Here is a 27,640-nt window from a genome sequence, read left to right as displayed (position 1 = left end):
ATTTTTGAAGTTTTAGCCTATTTGACCCGTTTTGGCCCCACCCCTAAGGCCCCTGGGGATCAGTCATGGAAAATTTGGTAATAAGATTCAATGGCCATCATATAGGGATAATTCTGACTACCATTGACTAATTTCCTATTATAATGACTAAATAATGCTCAAAAATGTGTTTTCTCTTGTTATGACCCAGAATAACAGAAATGAGAAACCAGCAGCTAAATTCAAAACACAATTTAATTATATATACAATATTATACAGAGAAGGTTTACAATATCTAAAGTAATTGGTGGTGGTACAAGAGTAATACGATGGTTTAAAGTGTTACTTATCTGTATGCGAATGACCTGGTATAATCCTTGATCCTTCCAGGTTTCAAATTAACAATAATCAGAAATCCACCAGGAAAATGAATGTCCACAGATGATTTGTAAAGTTCCAGGCAATATGAATAAATCCACACAAAATATTGTAATAATCCACAGATAAAGTCACAATAGCTCTCCCAATAGAATCTAATATGGCACTGTACAATTCTTGATATGTCTCCTTACAGGTCTCATTACAGTTCTGATTAGCTTTGGACAGTTGGAGTATATATAGCTAAACCCTAATTCAAGAATATTGGAGAACCTTCTACTTCTAGAAATATCTAACTAAAAACAGTAAACAAATAAACACACAGAACTTTCTGGAAATAGATCATTCTAGATCTCTACTTATAATCAACATGTTTACAAACATATTTGATTATACATGATAATATTCTATAAAGTTCTATAACCTAAATCAATGATATGACCTTTATAGGATGTATTGATAATAAAGCTATAGGTGTTATCTCCCTTATCTAAAACAACATGTATTTAGTGTCATACATAACAAGTTTGTTCATCTCTCTTTCTCGAGTTTCGAAATTTCTGGCGGTAAGCCTCAGGAACTAACTCATAAGCTTTCAAAATAGCTTTCTTGACCACTTGGTAATTTGAAATCTCATCTACAGACAAAGAAGAATAAATGTCTCTAGCTTTACCAATCAAGACAATTACAGGTCTCATTACAGTTCTGATTAGCCTTGGACAGCTGGAGTATATATAGCTAAACCCTAATTCAAGAATATTGGAGAACTTTCTACTTCTAGAAATATCTAACTAAAAACAGTAAACAAATAAACACACAGAACTTTCTGGAAATAGATCATTCTAGATCTCTACTTATAATCAACATGTTTACAAACATATTTGTTTATACATGATAATATTCTAGAAAGTTCTATAACCTAAATCAATGATATGACCTTTATAGGATGTATTGATAATAAAGCTATAGGAGTTATCTCCCCTATCTCATAACTACATGTATTTAGTGTCATACATAACACTCTATATAAACTCTATATAGTTAACTTAACCCCCTCCCCAGGGGGAAACCTGAGACCCAAGGGTCATATAATTCACAATTTTCATAAAACATCTTAAGACCTGTCCATCTATGAAGAGTATTTGATTCTACCATTTCCAGTATTTAAGAAGAAGATTTTTGAAGTTTTAGCCTATTTGCCCCTTCTGGCCCCGCCCCTCTGTCCCGAGGGGGTTGACCAGGACCAATATAGATATGATATGAAATGTTATCTCAGGCTTATAATTCTAGACAAGTTTGACTCATTTCCTATGAAAATTGAGCAAAAAATGCTCATAAATGTGTTTTCCCTATATAAACTATAGTAAACTTGACCCCCTCCCCAGGGGGAAACGTGAGACCCCAGGGTCATGTAATTCACAATTTTTGTAAAGAACCTGAAGACCTTTCCATCTATGAAGAGTATGTGATTCTACCATTTCCAGAATTTCAGAAGAAGATTTTTGAAATTATAGCCTATTTGACCCATTTTGACCCCGCCCCTAAGGCCCCTGGGGGTCAGTCATGGAAAATTGGTTAATAGGATTCAATGGCCATCTCATACTGATAATTCTGACAATATTTGACTCATTTCCTATTACAAATGATCAAATGATCAATTTTAGTCAATTTTACCCCTTTTGGCCCCTCCCATAGCTCCCTGGGGGGTGGGGACCATATAATTCACAATTTTGATTGGCCTTATGCCTTAGAAGGTTTGTGCAAAATTTCATTGAAATTGCTTCTGCAGTTTTGGAGAAGAAGTCGAAAATGTAAATTGTTTACGGACATACGACGGACGACGACGGACAAAAGGCGATTAGAATAGGTCACTTAAGACTTCGTCTCAGGTGACCTAAAAATGGTATGCTGTGTCACCAATAACGACAATCTCAATAAGACAATGAGTGCAACGTACCCTGGACATTTCCATGTAACTATAGCAATTGTTATCTCTCCGTTTTTTTCAAACACAAAAACACAATTTCAAAATAATGCATGATATCGTTAACACAATCAAGCATGGTTTTGTAAACAATCAAAATTTCTGCATATTTCCGATGTCGCATGTTGAATACTTTGTTGTATTATGTCGCATATTGTAATTAATAACTGTTCAATTCTGAATACGTATATAAACCTAACACTAAGATATAATATCTACATTTTATAAAAATAATGTCGTTAACACTGAAAATTGGAAATGATGTCGTAAACACCATTATTCAATGTTAATATTTGGTGGCTCTTATTTATTGTTAAATATCCTTAAAGATGCTCCACCGCCGACAGATTATAAATGACATTCATCATTTGAACAATAATTGGTGTTTAATCATGTATATATATATGTTTAATTTACACAAAAAATAATATAAAATCATTTATTTTGCCTTTGTGCATGGGCAATCAGTACTTCATTCCATATAGGATATAGTGCCACGGAATTTTTTCGGGATGCAATTAATTATTTGTTTTATATTTTTAACTTAAAATAACAAGATTGAACTCAAACTTTTCAATGTAGTTATGGTGTTAAGTAAGTAACTTTTGTAACTGAAGAAAAAGATCAATTCGTCTGCTCATTTTTTTGATAGTGAAAAAATACCATTTGTCAGCGTTGCAGCATCTTTAACAATTATTTTTTAATAGGAAAAGATGTCGTCAACACCTTTTTAGCTTTTACTCATTCGAATATGGCATTGGACTTATGAACGGCTGTTAAAATTTGGCGTGTGACAAAACATTAGGCTAGTTAACATCATTCAAGTTAGCTGGCGGCTTGATGATCTCATTCTTGAACCATTAGTTTTGTACATTTAGAAAATGGTGAAAGCATTATTTAAATATGATCATTTGATTCATAAATCAAAGAGATATAAAATGTGACGTTTTAAAATATTACATTCACAATTATTATTCTGATTAACTGTATTGGGAGTAGTCGATCAATCGTTGTGTAACAAAGGGGCATTACTCTGAACATGTAGATATATCTCGTTCAGATAAAGATAACTCACATCTACATGGTATAAAAATTATTAGTCGATCAATCGTTGTACATGGTATAAAAATTATTAGTCGATCAATCGTTGTGTCTACATACGGACAGACAGACGGACGATCTTAATCCTGTATACTTCCTTAATTTAGACAACATTTCGATTATCAAATATAACTGACGTTTATCTGAATGACGGACGGACAATTGGTCATCCTTACGGGAACGGGATGAAGACAGTGTATGATTATTCGTTCTAGTAGGAATTGGCTAATGCTTACATCGATAATAAAACTTAGTTTCTGATGGACATCCCTTTTTTAGATTTGAAAGTTGGTCGCTAGGTGCTGGTATAGTGACCACGTTCCCATAGATGTTTGTCTGTGATATAATTTATGTTTTATCCGAGGTGTCTATGTATATTAGTTTGTATAGTTTTTGTCATCGCTCCACTGAGCATTAGTTTTTCTTTATGTGCGCGGTGCTAAAGATCTAAAAACGTCATTCTTGTTGATCAAGTATAATGCGAAAAGCCCATGCATGTTTTACAAAATAGTTCATGTTTTATCCGAAGTGTCAGATCAGCGTCTTTGGCAGATGTATATTAGTTTGTATAGTTTTTGTCATCGCTCCACTGAACATTATTTTTTCTTTAGGTGCGCGGTGCTAAAGATCTAAAAACGTCTTTCTTGTTGGTCAAGTATAATGCGAAAAGCCCGTGCATGTTTTACAAAATAGAGTCGTTCACCATTTATGTTCATGCATGTTTGGACAGATTTACTGGTCGAGTTTAAATATACTAAAATTAAAGTGGTTGGTTTCGGCTTTGTAGTATTGTCGCTTTAGTGAAAGCGATGATGATATGATCGACAGTGCGCTGAACGAAAGAAATACTATGGCCAGCGCGGTTTGTTCCTCTTTCTCCCACTTTTTCGAGATCAAAGGAATTATACAAACACTGGAGAACAGTGGCACACCAATTATAGTCAGTTCTGATAAAGTAGTTTCTTACAGGTAGATTTTTTTCCTGTAATTTTACAAATAGTCACAATTCTATTTAGCTGTGAGTATACCTATTCTGCATTTTATTTCCATTGCAAATGTTTTCATATTTTATCACACTATCTTAAAATGTAACAAAACATTAGTTAATAAGAGATAATAATTTAAAATTAAAACATTTATATATATAACACCCGAAACTTTAAGCACTACACTTAAAAATTAATAAGAGATAACTCATTAAAATCAAAACATATATTTTTTACTTTAAACTTGAATTTAAACATATAGTTGAAATTAAAAAAAAATATTAACGAAATATTTGTTTTCAAAAATTGTTTCTGAGACATCCCCTAGTTATGACAGTGTGGTATCTAAGGAAGTGGCAGCCATTTTTCTTTTGCTCTGCTTAGTCACCTCAAGGACGTATATGAGACATATCTCACTTACAAATCCTTGGTAACCTTCACTGGCCAACCCCCTATATAAAGCACGGGACACTTGACACACGTGTATCATTCTAAACACAGCGGCGTAGCTAGGTTTGGATAGGCCTGCATGCCTGGGGGTACAGGGGGCGATAGCCCCCCTGCTCAGGGTCCAGGGGCGAAGCCCCGGAAGGGGGTTCGCCCCCCAGAAGCTGACGGGAACTTGTTACAATGTAGTAACCATTTTACTCCAATGGTTAAATGGGGGTCACGATATTTATAGTTGATAACTATGCAAAACTATACACAAAATTAGAACAGTGGTGATTTTTTTATATACATACACAGGCGTCTGCTTCTGGTTTGATAAAAAATATAATAACCTACCCCTACTATATGAACTAATATATAGTAGGGGTAGGACATTGTATTTTTTCCAAAACCAGATGCAGACGCCTGTGATACATATAATCGTACTATACTTAGACTCCCCTGACAAGTGCTCGAACAAAAAACACGGATTTTTTTCTGTAAAAATCAAAATAGTAAGCAATGGGAGAATTTTGTGTTATTTCAATTGATGAAAAACTTAAGGCGAATATTTTAAACAAAATTGAAATTAAGTTTACGTGTTGGTTTGTTTATGACAGCCAGTCAAAGACCACTGTCAAAATGGCGTAAATTGCGTAAGAAGGGACCAGTCGACGACCACCTCAATAAAAAAAATTAAACATAGTATTTATAACCTATTTTTCTACCTATTCTGTTCTAATTTTAACAATTACAACAACAACAAATATTTTCTAAATCAACAATCTGTTCATATTCGACAAAAATAAAAGTAAACTATTTCGTGAGTAGACACCGAAAATCATGGATTAACACGCGTTTTAACGGGGCGGGAAGTGAACTAAAATTGAAAAATTCACTTTGGCCAAGAACATGTTGCAATTGCTATTTTAGTTGATTTGATATCATTTTAACATAGTTATATGCTTTTAGAATATTTTTTCATGCGATATTGTTTATTTTGGTATTCACAAGTGTTTCCCGATTCAAAAGCCACATTTGCTTGAGGGATTTTTGTGAAGAAGTCTAATAATGTCTTCGACAAGATTCAAACAATCAAATTTAACAACTACATGTAAATGCACGTGGTAACCGGAAATATATAGACTATTATAATCAATTTCCAGAATGGCCAATCTTCAAGTCTTTCTCATGTGCACAAAGTTATGTTAGGTATATAGTTGGACATACCATATGTATTTATACGTAATTTATATTCTGAAGCGTTACGTGTATTCAAATGTTGTGTTTTTTCTGACTGTATAAAAATGTAAGTCAGAATATTTCTTGCATGCTTGAGCATGCAAGCATGCACGGGCGCTACGCCACTGAAACATATCTTATCTCAGATACACATGCCCCGATATTGCAAATAACAATGTTAAATTGAAAATAAACACTGCACTCACCTGACAATATTTCATTGAAGTAATAGATGAATGTGTTGTCAGCTACATCCCAACATATGTCCAATACGAACTAATTAAACACTTCAATGTACACAAGTTTTACACGTACATGTACAACGACACGTGTGTGTCCTTGATAGTTGTCGCTCGTTCGGGTCAGGTACGTAGTCACGTGTATATGGTCAGTTGAGTGCGTCGGGTACGATGACATACGTGGAGATATGTGGACGGATTATTTTTGGATTTCTATTCACTTGCGTTGGAATTTTATTTTGAGAAACATCTAAATGACAACTTAGAGGAGTTGACATGTTTTCTTGCTATAAAAAGTCCCATATAGTTTTACAGGTGAGGGTTTTGTGTACCTATTTGTAGGTGACATAACCTGTGGACTGCTAGGAGTATAGGTACATGAATGAGCGCACGTGTGTCGATTCACACGCTTTATATAGGCAAGGATTTGTAAGTGAGAAGGATTCGTGACTGTCTCTTTACATTACTAAACACCACGCGAGACGCCTATGAACCGGGAATAAAAACCGTTTTTCTCAACAAATACTTGTCTTATCGAGTCAAACGAAACACCATTGTAAAGTTTATTAAATTTCATGACGTATATTACTTGCTTTAAAGACGGATTATTTAGAGGATATGTCTTAAATTTTCGTTAAAAATAAATCGACAGCTCATGAAATGACGGCCCCGCTTCAGAAAGTAAAACGGTAACCCTCGCACCCGCAAGCTACATCAAAGGCTGCGCCGGCGGATATCAAAGGAAAATCAGTCGTCGCCCAACGTCACGGTCAGTGCACAAACACAAAAATGCCTGCCTTGACTTCCCCAAAACCCAGTGTGACTTATCCTTCTCATATACGTCTTTATATAGGGGTCGGTGAGTCGTCGGAATGTAAAACAAAAATGGCTGTCCTCAACCGGGGAATGTCTCATAAACGATTCTTGGAAAAACGAGTATACTTATTTTAAAAAAAATCATGTTAATAATTTTAACTTGCATTGTCAGCTTTAAGAAGCCTTCTCCAATCAACATGAAATATTTACAGGTGATGACATTCATACAATAGGTATAGATAATAATTGATTTCATCAAAGTATATAAAAACAAGATAAACTGTATATTATAAAATTATTTATAAGTGAGAAGGATTCGTGACTGTCTCTTTACACTACTAAACACCACACGAGACGCCTATGAACCGGGAATAAAAACCGTTTTTCTCAACAAATACTTGTCTTATCAAGTCAAACGAAACACCAATGTAAAGTTTATTAAATTTTACAACGTTTATCACTTGCTTTAAGGACGGAAAATTTAGAAAATATGTCTTAAATTTTCGTTAAAAAGTACGACAGCTCATGAAATGACGGCCCCGCTTTAGAAAGTAAGACGGTAACCCTCGCACCCGCAAGCTACATCAAAGGCTGCGCCGGCAGATATCAAAGGAAAACGGTCGTCGCCCAACGTCACGGTCAGTGCACAAACACAAAAGCTCCTACGTTGTACTCCCCCAAAACCCACTGTGACTTATCCTTCTCATATACGTCCTTGCTGTATATTATAAAATTATGTAATGTTCAAAATCTTCTGATGGACTTTATGAATGATTGCGCAAGTTCAAATACATGACAATTTACTTCAAAAGCCAAGTTTTCATTTCCGTAATGTAAGGTAAGGTTGGGTAAGGCGGCTGTCGATGGTTCGGAATCGTTTGGCTCTGGGTCTGGTTTGTCCTCCGGCTGCATGTTGGATGCGTGTAATCTCGTTGTTGGCCTAGGTTTCCTGGAACACACGGATGATGCTGTAGATATTTGTGTGGAAATATTCAACCTTCTTCTTGAGTTTGTTGTGCAATCCTCGGCGTTACATAGGTCGATGAGGTTGCTGGATGTCGCAAAGGCTATGATGCGGGATTGGTCACCATCGTCAAGGAATTCCTTTCCAGTAGTCGTCTGTGTCCACTTTCTCTCGATATTGATGTCATGGATGGTCTTTGGTAGTTGAGGAGTCTGAGTGCGTCTGGTGTTGTAGAGTAATGTCTTGCTAGATTGAAATGTTGGTAGGTGTTGGACAGTGGAGAGTGTATCGTTAGGTAACCTCTTCTTCGTAAATCCTGGGTATGGGACCTCCATGGTATTCAGCGGGTACAGATATTCTCCATAACCTCCAGGGCCGTGTTCTTGGCGTGGTCCTAATACGACAAAATTATGTGACAATGTTGTGACAATAACTGGGTATGTTTTCGCTCCGCGCACTGTCACGCCTCGTATTGTCGCATTGGTGCATTTTGCATTGCGATTTTGAACTGTATTTACCGAATGACTTTTCTTCTTGGTTATTTACATGATAATTTTTCGCCTTTTTTTCGATATATTACATTTCTATGTGTTTTTTCCTACATTGCCCTTTTGGACTTTCGCTTGTAAGTCAGGAAAGTAATTAGTACGTTAAAACCCTTAATATCTTATGGATAAAAAAGACGATTACGCATGACATATAATTACTGTATATGTTTTATGCCTTACGAATAATTACTGAATGGAAAGGAAGTTATAATAGAATTAGGATAAAGTTATGAAAACTGATTAGGAAATACGTTATATTGAACCACATACCAATTAGATTATTATAGTTCTTTTGATGTAATAATGAATTCATCCTTGGCACCTGATAACCACTATAATGATTATCTCAGTAAAGAAATCACACAACTCTAGCTATTGCGTAGCGGATTTTCACAAAACTTTTAAAACAAAATTTATTTCATTACCCGATGAAGTTAAAATTATAGAGACACAAAATGTTTATAATTAATTTTTCAGCCTATTTGATAAAACAAAATACGTTTAAACATACGAATTTGGATTTTCCAATGGATTTTTTTTTCAAATCAATACGCAACGTCGACGTCTCTACTCTGACGTCACGATAACGTCAAATTTTTGCACCATTCTCGGCTTGTTTCTTCATAGAGGTATGAAGAAATAGAATCGACGAAAAGAAAGTCGGATTTAGTATGAAAACAGAGAAAAATTAATTATGTAAAAACAAAAAGAAAAAAAAAAAGAAAAAAAATTGGGTATTTTTTTTTTATTTCTAAGTTATTCTTTAATATATAATACATCAGTGTATACATTGTATATATTATATCAAGAATAAATATGGCACAAAATAATCACACATAAACACTATTCAGGAACAGCAATAGGTCATCAATTAAAATCAATCAAAAATTATGTTCTTTTCCTAATAGTTAATCGCGATGTAATTATGTCGAGCTTTACACAACCAAAAGAGAATTTACATTAAAATAATAAACAATACTAATCAATAATTTCGGATTCCATATTTTGCCGCTTATCATCAATAACAAATCCTGGCAAATGTATGATACAGCAGATGAACACAAAGAGTAATATTAGTCAATCATTACTAATGAAGACTTTTCTATGCATTCAAACAGTTTTGACGGAGAATACATACCATTTGAATTCAATATTTTCTGAAAATAAATATAGCAGATATTCTCAGCATAGTGTATAACAAATCTGTTATGATGACAAAGAAAACAAATAATATACCGCCGTTATCGTCGTTACCATTTTTGGGAAAATATAAAAGGTAATTCAATCACTGCATTGATATTACTAGATTCAGGTAATAGGCGATATACGTCTATTTTAGGACAATATTAACCATGATTGTTGGTGATATAATAATAATTTTTTTAAAAACTACGCTACTATCTGCATTAAATTTAACAGGAATATATTGATCTAAATAACAATGTAATCAATCGCTGACACTGCTAAAATACACTGTTATCATTGTCTGACACTGCTAAATTACACTGTAATCAATGTCTGACACTGCTAAATTACACTGTAATCAATGTCTGACACTGCTGAATTACACTGTAATCAATGTCTGACAATGCCAAATTACACTGTAATCAATGTCTGGCGCTGCTAAATTACACTGTAATCAATATCTGGCGCTGCTAAATTACACTGTAATTAATGTCTGGCACTGCTAAATTACACTGTAATCAATGTCTGACACTGCCAAATTACACTGTAATCAATGTCTGGCGCTGCTAAATTACACTGTAATCAATATCTGGCGCTGCTAAATTACACTGTAATCAATGTCTGACACTGCTAAATTACACTGTAATCGATGTCTGACACTGCTAAATTACACTGTAATCGATGTCTGACACTGCTAAATTACACTGTTATCAATGTCTGGCGCTGCTAAATTACACTGTAATCAATATCTGGCGCTGCTAAATTACACTGTAATCGATGTCTGACACTGCTAAATTACACTGTAATCGATGTCTGACACTGCTAAATTACACTGTAATCGATGTCTGACACTGCTAAATTACACTGTAATCAATGTCTGACACTGCTAACTTACACGGTAATCAATGTCTGACACTGCTAAATTACACTGTAATCAATGTCTAACACTGCTAAATTACACTGTAATCAATGTCTGACACTGGTTAAATGTTCACGATAAATATTGATTGTAATGATAACCAGTAATGGCAATTAAGATACAATTGATCAAGTTTGATTTGATAAATTCATTTCTGAATCAATTATTGGTTATTTCTATCAATTTAAATGAGACCGAGAGTCCTTTGGTAAATGTGTCTTACATTCCATACCACTAGTTCTCTATCTATAATATGCGAATTTGAAGTCAAAGTAAACTGCCCACACAATACTGGCCCTAGGTTAGTGTTCTGTCCTTCTCATTGTTTTTACTTCCGCTACTGGTTAGCACTCGTACGCAGTCAGTCTCAAACAATTGTCAATTTAACGCACAGGAAGAATTCTAATGTAGCTTGTATCAATATGATGCAATAATATTTACAGTGGGATCAGTCCTCTTTCCGCCCACATGAAAATAAAGATTTAATTGAAGTGAGTGAACCAGTCTTTTTACCCTTGTTACGTTTATTTATACGGACCTTCTTCCGAGATCGCGTCCTACGAACAGTCTGATTGGTTGATTTACAGAGACTAATCTGCTGGAAGAGTTTCACAAAAGCGTTTCTGATATTTTCACCGGTTTTCGGAGACACCTCTAGCACCATCCCTTCTAGACCGTTATTACCCGCCCAGTTCAACGCTTCGAAGTACTCAACCTCTCGGTAGTTTTCCTTGTCCAGTTTATTGCCCACAACAACACACGGTATATCTTTGTAGTCGTCCCTCGCTTGCTTAATCTCCCTCCATGTTTGTTTCATCTCGGCGAACGACTCTTCGTTGTCAATCGAAAACACGAGCATGAAAGCATTAGCTTTCTTTATCGCCAGTCTCCTCATTGCTGGGAATTCTATGGAACCGGATGTATCCAAGAATTCTACCATGAAGAGTTCTCCGTCTATAGAGACGTCCTGATCATAAACGTCTTCCACTGTCTGTGTATACTTGAGAGAGAAACTTCCATATAGGTACCTACGTAGCACGCTCGTCTTACCAACGTTACCAGTCCCCATCACCACGATCAGTTGCTTGTGGACCATGGTCGGTTCTGAACACCTTCCACGAAGTGAAGAGTTTTACGTGCCGTCACGCTATATATATCGTTTCGGGGCACGCGTCACCTTCCACGTCAAGTCTCCGTATTTATAGCGTTGAATTCAATTAACGGATTAACACCAAGCCAATCGTAGAGTTTCCTTGCTAACTGAAGGTGTGATCGCAATGTTATATTAAGACAGTCCAGATGTGTCTCATTCCTGATATCCCAGATAACGAGCTAAACTGAAATTATGGAAATAGATTTTATTAATTACAATATCATTCTTATGGGTTACTATTACTGTCATAATATCCTGGACTATCTCATAGTAAAACTGGAGGCATCATGACAAAACAGGTAATTTAGTCGTTTGATGTACATCATAAGAAATAACGGTACACTGTGATTGACTGTGTGGCTTTGATGTAAGGCGTCATTCTCTCTCCCTGTAGTCTTCAAAGATTGGTGATCACAAGCACTCAATATTTAAAGACATTCCATTACATTGTTGCATCTAATATGTACGTATTTGTAATTATTTATGAGATCACAAAATGTCCGTGGTTATGTCAAATAAACTATATTATCAATAACAGTGTTTAACAGCTGAATAACTTTAAAAACAGGATTTTGAGGTTGAGATCAAAAGGTCAAAGGTCACAATTAATATTGTTTTGTTTCACAATGTTTAGTGTCTGGACGATAACTTGAAACTTTATCCAATGATAGCATAACTAAGGAATGAAATATTGACGTTGCTATAGATTAGAGAATGTAATTGACGGCAGGGGACATGTGTTGTTTGTAACACAAACTTATCATATAAACTCCTAGGCGTTTACACAAACAAACACCATAATATTGTCGACCTTTACCTATGTTGGTTTTTTTATCCTTTTTTTATTAACACAAACTTTAACATTTCTCATGTAATCGTAAACACTTGCGACCCACTATCGACTCAATATCACGTGATAAGCCAGGCGTGTTTATGGGATAAATTGATAACATAAACAAAATATTTAGTGGACAAGCATATGTTTATTGTTTTCCACATGTTGATTATTTGGAAAGAAAACAATATATTCGAAGTGATAATAACACTACCACTGGGGTTACATAATGTGCACGTGCTCTATTATCATTATACCCTCATAACCACAACAAAATCAAAATATATTTCTTAAATTTTTTTTTTAAATTTGTTTTTATAGTAAATCCTGTCTGCGGGTTTGTCGAGAATGGCGCAAAAAGCGGACATTATCGTGACGTCATAATAGGACATCGACGTGCATGATGTTAGTCTCGTATTCACCAGACTCTCGCCGCCCTTCGCCGCCCTGAACGTTCAGGGCGACGAGAGTCTGGGGAATGCGAGACTAGCATGATGTGACTATTGTTTTTTTTACTTTCATAGGAGTTTGAAATAGATTTTGTGTTTTCATTCCTATCTTCCTAGTTCACGTATTTTAAAATAACAATAAAGAGTTAGAATTAACTGAAATATCTATTTGATATCAAAACAGAATACCGTACGTGTTAAACAGCAAAATGAATAGCTGGTCAGAACCATCAACAGGGAGATTCCCAAACATTGTTCGTGGTATTCCATAGCCAACGTCTGTAGAGTCACCAAATATACAAATGCACGGGACATATGATTGAAGAACAACTCTTCTTGCGGCAACGCTTTCCAGAGAAAAGTTAAGTTGTGTAAATACAGACAGATAACGTAAAATCACAGAGAAAGCATTATCCGAACCTTTATCATCAGCTTTATTCTTGTCTTTTGCATTCAAATATACATCATGCAAACACTTGTTTTTTTTTTATTTACTATTCGGTGGCGTTACAGCATCTTGAAGGTAAAATTATGATATAAGCATTTCACGTTTTGTTTGAGCGGACATGGCATTATGGAGCTATATACCCTATGTTTTTTTTTGTGTGTTATCCCCCGTGATATTAATGTGGGCTCCGTCCGACCGTCTGTCCGTCCGTCCGAGATTCTTTTCTAAAAAACCGTTCAATGCAGCTCCTTGAAATTTTCTGTATACATCAACCAAGTGCCCAAGTTGTGCGGAGCGCAGGGGATAATGCCACGCTTTTTGGCTCCCTGTTGTTGAGATGAACACTGTGAATTAGCAAAGATAAAAAGTCGATTTCATAACCAGAAAAAATCAGAGCAAGTGACATCAACATTGACATCGAAACACAATACAAAAGTACAAAACAATGAGTACACACAAATAAATCTGTTAAACATAAAATTATCGTTGTACAATGTTCCAGAATAGGACATGTTTGCTTTACAGGCAACAACTACACAAAATTAAAATTATTAGCTCAACATAAACACATTATCACAAATGAATGGAATCTGTGGGTTGTAAACATCATTTACATGTGACGACGGAATGGATATGATCCTATCAAAGCAAACTGAAATCTCTTATTAACAAGGACAAATGGCATACATTACGAATTAAAAAATGCTGTCTTAATACCAGGAATTCGTCAATCCAAGTTCCTCGGAGATCTTCATTTTTACCAGCTGTGTGTCCTAGCGAATGAAAATAGACTCAACAAAATAACGTTCATTTAAGGGGGAAATCATTCCTTTTATTTATATTTTAACCGACGTTTTCTTTTAAATTTAATGATAAGATAAAATAAAACTTTTTAAAACATTTTTTCAATGTTATACGATTGGTGTAACAGCCGGTCAATTGATGGAATCCCGGAACAGCTGGCTCCAATTTGGCGGGAAATGTTGTCAAGTTCAGAAAGTACACAAAATATAGTTTCACAATAATAATGTCTTTTTCATTCCATTGATGCAATATTTCTCAAATATTTTATTTTCTGAAATAAAATTTAAGATACTCACTACATTCAAATTGTTAAATTGAAGAATTATAAATACAGAAACAATATAAGCCAAATCTGACAACACTACTTACGGAAGTCAGTGTTCCGGTGTTTGTATTCATGCGCAAAAACCGACTGCGTTTCCGTAACAATTATTATGTAATGTTAAAAAAGTTATTTTTGGGAGTAATAGAGCAGAATTTTTGGTTTATTCATTATTAATGTATTCACAGTCTATATTTCGCCTACAACCCACATTTTAGAAGGAATAAATTATATTTGGTAACAGATATTCTGTTTTTGGGGAGCTGATTATACTGGGAGCTGGTCAAAATCATTTGAATGCTTGCAAACTAAGAGCGATAACACTGAGCTTCTGCCGGATAAAGGTTACGTTAATCGGATCACAAGAGCTTTTGACCCGCTCGATTATAGAGCTTACTTCACCGGTGTGCATAGGGTAAAAATGAACGCCGCAAACTGGATTGCAGATTGTTGTTTACTTTTCTTATATTTTCAGGTATGTTACCTTAAATGGCCCTGCAGGTAGGGCGTTAGAATTGTACCTGCTGCCCCTATTGCATGATCGTAAAAGGCGACTAATTCTAGGATCTTATCTTTTCTCTTCTTCCTAACTGACTTTATCTTTCCTAATGCCTCCCTCGGCACCGCCTCACTTTTGGCCTTGAGTTGAGCGTTCGCCCCTGTCTGTGAAGAAGGCTCTGGGTTCGGTCCCCTGGCCGAGACACACCAAAGTCTATAAAAGTGGTAGTTTCTGCTCCTGCTAAGCGCTCAGCACAAAGGGAGTGGGACGATTGGTTCGCCCGTTGTCAGTAAAATTTGACCGGGTGGGGTGTGTTGCTTGGTGTCTTCGGCGGCATGCTTCAGTGATATAGCACTATAAAAAAGGACAACAGTTCCACTATACAAGAAGACACAACAGGAACATACCGCAGTCTCCCAAAGCACGCACCTCGCACTTCACACACTGCATACATGGGAGGCCATCCTAACATGAACCTTGCTGTTTATAGGACGTTAAAATGATCAAACAAACAAAATGTTACCTTAGAACCCTAATATTAACAGTATACAAAATTCTTCCCACACACGCCTATCTCACACATGCCTATCTCACACGCGCTCCTAGTTACGAGGGCTTATGCATTTAATGTATCTATAGACGACGGCCAATGTATACCCGCTATAAACTAGACTACTGTAATAACACTACATAATTCTAGTTAATTTCAATTCTGAGCAGAAGCTACCTGGTATTTAAATTGAGAGAATGAGAGTGTACCAGGCAGTCTCGTAAAGACTTGATATCATCACTGACCGCTGAGCTATGAACTGCACGTGGCAAGTTCGCGGCGAAATAATCGGAACACTTCCGATAATGTATAGAAGTTCGATTTGATATAAACAATATGGATGACATAACATGACAATCTAGCAGACGTGCGTATATGACATAAACGTTTGCAAATTCCGTCAACTTTTACAAAACTGAGCCAAATGTAACAGGGTGAGGGTAGTGTGCAGTCAGCCGGGCTCGAACCGCAACCCCGGACTTGCTGGTCCATTGCTCTACCGACTGAGCTGAGCCTGAACACAGACCAGCCTAGGTTCTCTTTCCTAGGAAGCCTCCAATATTTCCACTTGGAGTAGTCTACGGCAGCAAATGTAACAGGATAAATGTAAATGTTGTGTCAAATAGATAGATATTCAGCGCGTGTGGTGTGGTATAAACCTGTAATACGATCACATAAATAAATATATAGATGGATTGATCTTTATATCGATAAATCGAAATTCTAAAAACGCACAAAGGATGTCATGTTCTTCAAATTCTTATCTTCATTCTTGGTCTTGTAGTTTGTTTTATCAGATCTAAATACGGAAGCTGCCGAAACCTAACATGTTTTCGTTTCAGCTATTTTTTTCAGGACATGTCGACTAAGGTTATCCACACCTAGCAATGTTTTGAACAGAAAGGCAGAACGCTACATTTTTTGATACATAAACCCTGGGATTGGCTGGGTGTAGAACTGCTAGTGGAATTCAACTCTACAAATACGGAGATTTGACGTGGCAGATGTTCAGAACCGACCATGATATTCTATTCCCTCTTTGGAGTATTAAGAAAGTAGCTAAGGGATCATGTATTACAAATCTGACAGGAAGATGTAATTTTTTCATTGGAGGATCCTTCCGGGGATTACCTGGCGTGACATTGCCACTCTCAAGTAGAGGAACTTGAAGGGGTTCCCTATCGTGCAGAAATCATCCTAGTTCTGTTCAGTTGGGGAGGGGGAATCCCAGCATGCAGAAATCTTCCTAGTTCAGTTAGGGAGGGGGATTCCCAGCGTACAGAAATCACTCTACTTCAGATGGGGAGTGTGGATCCCAGCGTACAGAAGTAATTCTAGTTCAGTTGTGGAGTGTGGATCTCAGCGTACAGAAATTATCCTAGTTCAGTTGGGGAGGGTGGATCCCAGCATACAGAAATGACCCTAGTTTAGTTGGGGAGGGGGATCCCAGCGTACAGAAATTATCCTGGTTCAGCTGAGGGAGGGAGAATCCCTGCGTGTAGAGATCATCCTTGTTCAACTGAGGGAGGGGGGATCCCTGCGTGTAGAAATCACTCTAGTTCGGCTGGGGGAAGGGTGAATCCCAGTGTGCAGATACCATTCTGGTTCAACTGGGTGGAGGGGGAAATACCAGCGTGCAGAAATAAATTATCCTGGTTCAGCTGAGGGAGAGGGAACTCTGCGTGCAGAAATCATCCTGGTTCAGCTGGGTGGAGAGTGGAATACCAGCGTGCAGAAATCATCCTGGAAAAGCTGGGGGAGGGGGAATCCCAGCGTGAAGAAATCACCCAAAATCAGCTGGGGGATCCCATCGTGCAGAAAGCATCCTGTTTTAGCTGTGAGGAAGTGGGATTCGAGCGTGCACAAATCATCCTAGTTCATCTTGGGAGACCCAGCGTGCAGATATCATCCTAGTTCAGCTGAGGGAGGGTGGATCCCAGCATGAAGAAAATCATTCTAGCTCAGATGGGAAGTGTGGATCCCAGCGTGCAAAAATCATTCTGGTTCAGCTGCGATGAGTGAGGATCCCAGCGTGCAGAAAACATCCTGATTCAGCTGTGGGGAGGGGAGATTCGAGCGTGCCCGAATCATCCTAGTTCATCTTGGGAGACCCAGCGTGCAGATATCATCCTGGTTTAGGTGTTGGGTGGAGGATCCCAGCGTGCAGAAATAATCCTTTTTCAGTCGGGGAGGGGGGATCTTCCTAATTCAGATGGGGAGAGTGGATCCCAGCATGCAGAAATCACTATAGTTTAACTGAAATAATTTTAGTTCAGTTGAGGAGTGTGGATCCCAGCGTACAGAAATTATCCTAGTTCAGCTGAGGGAGGGGGAATCCCAGCGTGCAGAAATCATCCTAGTTCAGTTGGGGAGGTTGGATCCCAGCATGAAGAAAATCATTCTAGTCCAGATGGGGAGTGTGGATCCCAGCATAGAGAAATCATTGTAGTTCAGTTGGGGAGGGTGGATCCCTGCGTGTAGAAATCATTGTGGTCAGCTGAGGGATGTGGAACCCATGCGTGTATACAAATCATCCTGGTTCGGCTGAGGGAGAATCCCTGCGTGTAGAAATCATTCTGGGCAGCTGAGGGAGGGGGGATCCCTGCGTGTAGAAATCATCCTGGTTCAGCTGAGGAAAAGGTGGATCCCTGCGCGTATACAAATAATCCTGGTTCGGCTGAGGGAGGGGGAATCCCTGCGTGTAGAAATCGTTCTGGTCAGCTGAGGGAGGGTGAATCCCTGCGTGTAGAAATCACCCTAGTTCAGCTGGGGAAGGGTGAATCCCAGTGTGCAGATACCATCCTGGTTCAACTGGGTGAAGGGGGATATACCAGCGTGCAGAAATTATCCTGAAAAAAACTAAGGGAGGGGGATCCCAGCATGCAGAAATCACTCTAGTTCAACTGAAATAATTTTAGTTCAGTTGAGGAGTGTGGATCCCAGAGCACAGAAATTATCCTAGTTCAGTTGGGGAGGGTGGATCCCAGCGTACAGAAATTATCCTAGTTTAGTTGGGTAAGGGGATCCTAGCGTGCAGAAATCATCCTGGTTCAGCTGAGGGAGGGGGAATCCCAGCGTGCAGAAATCATCCTAGTTCAGTTGGGGAGGTTGGATCCCAGCATGAAGAAAATCATTCTAGTCCAGATGGGGAGTGTGGATCCCAGCATACAGAAATCATTGTAGTTCAGTTGGGGAGGGTGGATCCCTGCGTGTAGAAATCATTCTGGTCAGCTGAGGGATGTGGAACCCCTGCGTGTATACAAATCATCCTGGTTCGGCTGAGGGAGAATCCCTGCGTGTAGAAATCATTCTGGGCAGCTGAGGGAGGGGGAATCCCTGCGTGTAGAAATCATCCTGGTTCAGCTGAGGGAAAGGTGGATCCCTGCGCGTATACAAATCATCCTGGTTCGGCTGAGGGAGGGGGAATCCCTGCGTGTAGAAATCGTTCTGGTCAGCTGAGGGAGGGTGAATCCCTGCGTGTAGAAATCACCCTAGTTCAGCTGGGGGAAGGGTGAATCCCAGTGTGCAGATACCATCCTGGTTCAACTGGGTGGAGGGGGATATACCGGCGTGCAGAAATTATCCTGAAAAAAACTAAGGGAGGGGGATCTCAGCGTGCAGAAATCATCCTGGTTCAGCTGTGGGGAGGAGGGATTCGAGCGTACACAAATCATCCTAGTTCATTATTAGAGACCCAACGTGTAGATATCATCCTGGTTCAGCTGTTGGGAGGGGGATCCCAGCGTGCAGAAATCATCCTGGTTCCGTTGTAAAGATATGGGATCCCAGCGTGCAGAAACCATCCTTATTCAGTTTGGGAGGGGGGATCCCACGAACAGAAATTATCAGAAGTTCAGTCAGGGGAGTCCCAGCGAGCAGATCTCATCCTGGTTCAGTTGTTGGAAGGGGGATCCAAGCATGCAGAAATCATCCTGGAAAAGCTGAGGGAGGGGGAATCCCAGTGTGCAGAAATCATCCTAGTTTTGCTAGGGAGAGTCGAATCCCAGCGTTCAGAAATTATCCTGGTTAATCTGAGAGGAGGGTGGAATCCCAGCGTGCAGAAATTATCTTTGTTCGGCTGGGGGATCCCAGCGTGCAAATATCCTGGTTCAGCTGTGGGGAGTCGAGTCCTAGCGTTCAGAAATTATCCTAGTTCATCTGAGAGGAGGGTGGAATCCCAGCGTGCAGAAATCATCCTGATTTAGCTGTGGGGAGGGGGATTCCAGCGTACATAAATCATCTTTGTTCAGCATGGGGAAGGGGAAATCCAAGCGTGCAGAAATCATCTTTGTTCTGCAAGTTTCATTGAAATCCTTCCCCACTAAAGTAGATTAGGAGCCATTTGATACTCGTTTTGCTTCCACTAAACTTTGTTTAAATCCTTCCATTAGTTTAGGAGGAGTCTGTCCATAATTGTGTCTACATATGGACAATCTAAATCCAGTAAAATATAAGTATTTGTCAGAGGTAGCCTATTTATCCCAAACAAGCCTTGAATCCTATGTGGGGCAGTTTCCAGGTACTGACCGCTGGTTTTTATCCAGGTACTCCGGCTTTCTGCCTCACCAACAAACTTGCGATGTCCTTACATTACCGTTAATAAACTAATAAAACCAAAAAAAGTGGTTCATACATCATACAAGGGCCTAATGGGCATGAATCGCTCACCTGTTATCTGGTAATAATGGTGCATGCTTATGACATATTGTAAGAGAGTCAATACAAAATTTCTCTGCATGGTAATATCAGGTCTGTAGGCGTTTTGACTAATGACAAGTCGTTTAAAGATTTTAGCCCATTTGACCCCTCTGACCTTGAATGAAGGTCATCATTCATTTGAACAAACTTGGTAGCCATTCATCCCAGCATATCATAGGCCCAATATCAAATCTCTAGGCCTCTTGGGTATTAACAAGAATTTGATTTTAAAAATTTAGCGTTTTTGACTCATGTAACCTTGAATGATGGTCAAGGTCATTCATTTGAACAAATTTGGTAGGACTTTATCATAGCATGTCACAGGCCCAATATCAGGTCCCCTGGTCATTAACAGGAAGTCGTTTAAAGATTTCAGCCTATTTGATGCCTGTGACCTTGAATGAGGATCAAGGTCATTCATTTGAAGAATCTTTATAGTTCTCCATTCCAGCATGCTATTAGCCAAAGGACTATGTATGGTTTTGGGCCCAAATTCATATTTTTTTTCAAAACTAAGTATAAAGAAATAATTTGTTGCATTTGAAATATTTAGTACATCCCTGGTTTAATTGTAATTAAAGTTTTCTAATTTTGCAGTTTTAAATTGTCATGGTAACCATCCGAAATATGCATAAATTTACTGAAATTGTAAATTTTGTTGTTTTTGGAATATTTTTGATGGTTTTTGTTTAAGAAACGATTGAGCACAATCTTGCCCAAACATTTATACAGAATATGTAGGCACCTCAGATACATCTATAGGATAAATATAAAGTTTGTTCAAGGATGTGCTCTATGGTTTCTAGATTAAAAACTGTGGAAAAAATGTCAAAATTTGCAATTTTCAGGACTCTAAAATTATGCTAAAAATGAAACTGACAACATATGTAAAGTGTTTTTAATGTTTTTATTTCTTTCAACAGATACTATAAACATGTAGAGAACAATGACGCTATCTACACCTTGTTTATTCCATGTGGTGTTAAGCTCATGCAGTTAAATACACTGTAGCAGACATACTGTCGTGATTGGTTCCCATTACTACATAGGGCGAGGAGTAGCCACCAGCTACTACGCCTTCAATGTTACGTGGAGATTAACACTTTGGTTGATAATATCCCTGATGATCTCTGCCGGTCATCAGTAGTGAAAATAAATACGGATCTGAGTTTGACCCAACATAACATAAATACAACATGAAAGGAGAAATCTGTACTGAGGAGTACAGACGTTTCTGGGTGTCTCTCACCCATCTTTTGGATCAGAGACTGCTGAGAAAAAAAAAAAAAGGAAATATGTAACTAACTTGTATGAAAAGCATAGGGCGAGTCAGTATACAGAACCAAATGTTAAGGGGATAAGTATGAACTACTAAAGATATTGAGAATAAATACAACAGTGTTTAAAGATATACAAGAAATTTCACTAATAATATTAACATAAAATTGAAATCTTGAATTGAAGATGGTAAAAAATAAAATTCAAAAGTCTGTGCGAAAACCGAAACAGGTATTGATAAGAAAAGGGTTAAGAAAGTGATAACTCCATATGGAAAGCAACTGGGAATCCAAGTCCTATGTGTTCTGTACAAGATCACACCTATGTTATGTACAAAGAGATACTAGACACCTGTTGGGCAGCTCAGCCTAACACACATTCACAACACGTATCATTCAAACATCTGGCTCTGTTGGCCAGTCCATACTAAAACACATTCAAACAGACAGAACACATGTACAGCATTCAATCAGTAAACAACAAACATTCATACAGCATTCTGATTGATACAGCCACACGTATTCAGCACTTATAATCAGTAAAACGACAGTCACACAGAAACCTGTCAACGAAGAGTTACCTCCCTTCCTGGTCCTCAACCCAAAACCACATCAATTCCACAATCTAGCTGTGAAATGTATTGCTATCAGTAAATCATTCCATAAAACTGTACTGCACTACAACAATATCTGTGTGTAACACTACAGAGGAGTTGGGCAAATCTCTCTTCCATTGATTCAACCAAAGATATAGATTATCATAAAACAACAATTTCTTTCTCCTCTGAACATTTATATAATTTCAGATTTTAAGGACTAAATGTAGTAACATTTTCATTTTTTTATTTTGAGATTTGGAGATGTTCTGTATTGGTTATAACAGCCTAGCCAGCTTTCTATAGATGACCTGTTGTCCCATCCTTGTTGTAATAACAGCCTAGCCAGCTTTCTATAGATGACATATTGTCCCATCCATGTTGTAATACACTTTGTGTGTAACATTTTTGTTAAGTATCCAAATAGTCCATCCATTTGTCTATTTGACAGCATTTATTATATAAAAGTGTCACACAAGTTTTCATATCACCTTGATTCTGATGAAAATAGTTTGACTCATGCTATTGAGAAAAGGAAATTGTTTAAGACTGACAGTATTATTACCCTTAATACCACATAGTTAAAGTAATGATTAAAAACAAGTATGGTCCAGCCATTTATCTCACAGAAACCACACTTCCTACACTTTTATAAAAATAGGTTCAGTTCTGTGTTATGGATAAAAAAGAAAATGAAATACTAACAGTTGATGTTTGTATGAAATATATTGCAGCAAAAAATGTATTCACGTCACGTCGACATCATACAAAGCCAAACCATTCAGACATTTTAGTAAAAACCTCTTACACACAACTTACAAAACTGTCCTGGCATTCGACCCGCAGTCAAAGATTCACGGACAGACTACTTCAAACAAGACATCATGGATTGAAATACTTTAAATTAATCACAATGTTTGCGGTAAAGTTTCTAGAATACTGGTGGGATCCTCCATTTTGTATGGCACTGCGTTAGAACATCGACCCACGGCTGATGCTAGTCCAGTAGGTGGCGCTCTGTTTGATCCCAAGGTCTGCCAGCAACAAGTCTAGAGGCGATGACACTGTCCTAAGAATGTGACGATGACGTGAATGACTGAGAGGATGAAAACGATGGAGGCTTCATATTCTCTAGTTCATGAATTTGTTGAGCTAAAAATAATATTCTGTGGAAGAGAGAGAAAAATAGAGATGAGAAAGATTTCTGAAATATAATTATGTATAACTGATTCATTAATAAATGTATTAAAGAGATTTTGAACTTGTGACATCACCTGTCAACAAAATTGTACGAAAACCAGTATTGACAAGTTAATAGAATGTAGTAGATTTCTGCATTATATCATTAAATGTTCAAATGAATAAAACAAACTAAAACGAGCATTTTCAAAATCAAAATTGAGTATCACAATGAATTCAAATTAATTTGACATACAGCGTATACCATTAGAGCAATCCCAGTTTTAGCAAGAAATTCCTGGCACAAATTAAGTGATGTATTTCTGAAAATAAGATTTACTAGATTGTAAGATGGACGGACTTTTACTTACCTTTGTTCATGTAATGTTGACTGAATTTCTGCAATTCTCACAAGGGACCGGGCACGCTTTAGTTCCACACTCACTTGACTACACCGCATACAATCTATTGTTAGGTTTTCTTGTCGATACTTTTTGGCCTGTCAACAAAAGTAGATCTTAGTTAGAATCTAATCAATATGGAGGCTTAGACAATAATCAAATATACACCTCAATAATATAGTAGACTTTGACAATAATCAAAGTAACAATATATAAGTAGACTTTGACAATAATCAAAGATACACCTCCATAATATAGTAGACTTTGACAATAATCAAAGATACACCTCCATAATATAGTAGACTTTGACAATAATCAAAGATACACCTCCATAATATAGTAGACTTTGACAATAATCAAAGATACACCTCCATAATATAGTAGACTTTGACAATAATCAAATAATACAAGAACCTCCATAATATAGTAGACTTTGACAATAATCAAAGATACACCTCAATAATATAGTAGACTTTGACAATAATCAAAGATACACCTCAATAATATAGTAGACTTTGACAATAATCAAAGATACACCTCAATAATATAGTAGACTTTGACAATAATCAAAGATACACCTCAATAATATAGTAGACTTTGACAATAATCAAAGATACACCTCAATAATATAGTAGACTTTGACAATAATCAAAGATACACCTCCATAATATAGTAGACTTTGACAATAATCAAAGATACACCTCCATAATATAGTAGACTTTGACAATAAGATACACCTCAAATTAAATCAAAGATACCTCCATAATATAGTGACTTGACTTTGACAATAATCAAATAAAGATACACCTCAATAATATAGTAGACTTTGACAATAATCAAAGATACACCTCCATAATATAGTAGACTTTGACAATAATCAAAGATACACCTCCATAATATAGTAGACTTTGACAATAATCAAAGATACACCTCCATAATATAGTAGACTTTGACAATAATCAAAGATACACCTCAATAATATAGTAGACTTTGGACAATAATCAAAGATACACCTCAATAATATAGTAGACTTTGACAATAATCAAAGATACACCTCAATAATATAGTAGACTTTGACAATAATCAAAGATACACCTCCATAATATAGTAGACTTTGACAATAATCAAAGATACACCTCCATAATATAGTAGACTTTGACAATAATCAAAGATACATCTCAATAATATAGTAGACTTTGACAATAATCAAAGATACACCTCCAATAATATAGTAGACTTTGACAATAATCAAAGATACACCTCAATAATATAGTAGACTTTGACAATAATCAAAGATACCACCTCAATAATATAGTAGACTTTGACAATAATCAAAGATACACCTCAATAATATAGTAGACTTTGACAATAATCAAAGATACACCTCAATAATATAGTAGACTTTGACAATAATCAAAGATACACCTCTCAATAATATAGTAGACTTTGACAATAATCAAAGATACACCTCAATAATATAGTAGACTTTGACAATAATCAAAGATACACCTCAATAATATAGTAGACTTTGACAATAATCAAAGATACACCTCAATAATATAGTAGACTTTGACAATAATCAAAGATACACCTCCATAATATAGTAGACTTTGACAATAATCAAAGATACACCTCAATAATATATAGTAGACTTTGACAATAATCAAAGATACACCTCAATAATATAGTAGACTTTGACAATAATCAAAGATACACCTCCAATAATATAGTAGACTTTGACAATAATCAAAGATACACCTCCATAATATAGTAGACTTTGACAATAATCAAAGATACACCTCCATAATATAGTAGACTTTGACAATAATCAAAGATACACCTCCATAATATAGTAGACTTTGACAATAATCAAAGATACACCTCCATAATATAGTAGACTTTGACAATAATCAAAGATACACCTCCATAATATAGTAGACTTTGACAATAATCAAAGATACACCTCCATAATATAGTAGACTTTGACAATAATCAAAGATACACCTCCATAATATAGTAGACTTTGGACAATAATCAAAGATACACCTCCATAATATAGTAGACTTTGACAATAATCAAAGATACACCTCAATAATATAGTAGACTTTGACAATAATCAAAGATACACCTCCATAATATAGTAGACTTTGACAATAATCAAAGATACACCTCCAATAATATAGTAGACTTTGACAATAATCAAAGATACACCTCAATAATATAGTAGACTTTGACAATAATCAAAGATACACCTCAATAATATAGTAGACTTTGACAATAATCAAAGATACACCTCCAATAATATAGTAGACTTTGACAATAATCAAAGATACACCTCCATAATATAGTAGACTTTGACAATAATCAAAGATACACCTCAATAATATAGTAGACTTTGACAATAATCAAAGATACACCTCAATAATATAGTAGACTTTGACAATAATCAAAGATACACCTCAATAATATAGTAGACTTTGACAATAATCAAAGATACACCTCATAATATAGTAGACTTTGACAATAATCAAAGATACACCTCCATAATATAGTAGACTTTGACAATAATCAAAGATACACCTCATAATATAGTAGACTTTGACAATAATCAAAGATACACCTCCATAATATAGTAGACTTTGACAATAATCAAAGATACACCTCCATAATATAGTAGACTTTGGACAATAATCAAAGATACACCTCCATAATATAGTAGACTTTGGACAATAATCAAAGATACACCTCCATAATATAGTAGACTTTGACAATAATCAAAGATACACCTCCATAATATAGTAGACTTTGACAATAATCAAAGATACACCTCCATAATATAGTAGACTTTGACAATAATCAAAGATACACCTCAATAATATAGTAGACTTTGACAATAATCAAAGATACACCTCAATAATATAGTAGACTTTGACAATAATCAAAGATACACCTCAATAATATAGTAGACTTTGACAATAATCAAAGATACACCTCAATAATATAGTAGACTTTGACAATAATCAAAGATACACCTCAATAATATAGTAGACTTTGACAATAATCAAAGATACACCTCAATAATATAGTAGACTTTGACAATAATCAAAGATACACCTCAATAATATAGTAGACTTTGACAATAATCAAAGATACATCTCAATAATATAGTAGACTTTGACAATAATCAAAGATACACCTCAATAATATAGTAGACTTTGACAATAATCAAAGATACACCTCAATAATATAGTAGACTTTGGACAATAATCAAAGATACACCTCAATAATATAGTAGACTTTGACAATAATCAAAGATACACCTCAATAATATAGTAGACTTTGACAATAATCAAAGATACACCTCAATAATATAGTAGACTTTGACAATAATCAAAGATACACCTCAATAATATAGTAGACTTTGACAATAATCAAAGATACACCTCAATAATATAGTAGACTTTGACAATAATCAAAGATACACCTCAATAATATAGTAGACTTTGACAATAATCAAAGATACACCTCAATAATATAGTAGACTTTGACAATAATCAAAGATACACCTCAATATCAATAATATAGTATATAGTAGACTTTGACAATAATCAAAGATACACCTCCATAATATAGTAGACTTTGACAATAATCAAAGATA

General features: G+C 36.4%; 2 protein-coding genes across 3 annotated transcripts in view; both read right to left on the bottom strand.

Moving 5' to 3' along the window:
• Nucleotides 1–9,415: 9,415 nt before the first annotated feature.
• On the bottom strand, nt 9,416–11,996 carry LOC138310622 (GTP-binding protein Di-Ras1-like). Its single transcript, XM_069251901.1, has one exon. The coding sequence runs from the start codon at nt 11,865–11,867 to the stop codon at nt 11,220–11,222; it is 648 nt and encodes a 215-aa protein (XP_069108002.1). The 5' UTR covers nt 11,868–11,996; the 3' UTR covers nt 9,416–11,219.
• Nucleotides 11,997–21,417: 9,421 nt separating this feature from the next.
• Nucleotides 21,418–27,640, bottom strand: part of LOC138311178 (WW domain-containing adapter protein with coiled-coil-like) — a 36,583-nt gene continuing 30,360 nt past the window's right edge. For both annotated transcript variants that reach the window (XM_069252659.1, XM_069252660.1), the window contains 2 exons: nt 23,953–24,080; nt 21,418–23,568 (listed from right to left, as the gene is read on the bottom strand). In XM_069252659.1, coding sequence (XP_069108760.1) covers nt 23,472–23,568; nt 23,953–24,080 — 225 coding nt within the window. In that variant the 3' untranslated portion in view covers nt 21,418–23,471. The remainder of the gene's footprint in view (nt 23,569–23,952; nt 24,081–27,640) is intronic.

This window comes from Argopecten irradians, chromosome 16 (assembly GCF_041381155.1).
Source record: "Argopecten irradians isolate NY chromosome 16, Ai_NY, whole genome shotgun sequence".
Classification (NCBI taxonomy): Eukaryota; Metazoa; Mollusca; class Bivalvia; order Pectinida; family Pectinidae; genus Argopecten; species Argopecten irradians.
The sequence above is the reverse complement of the archived record's forward strand: the minus strand, read 5'-3'. Positions and strand labels throughout refer to the sequence as shown.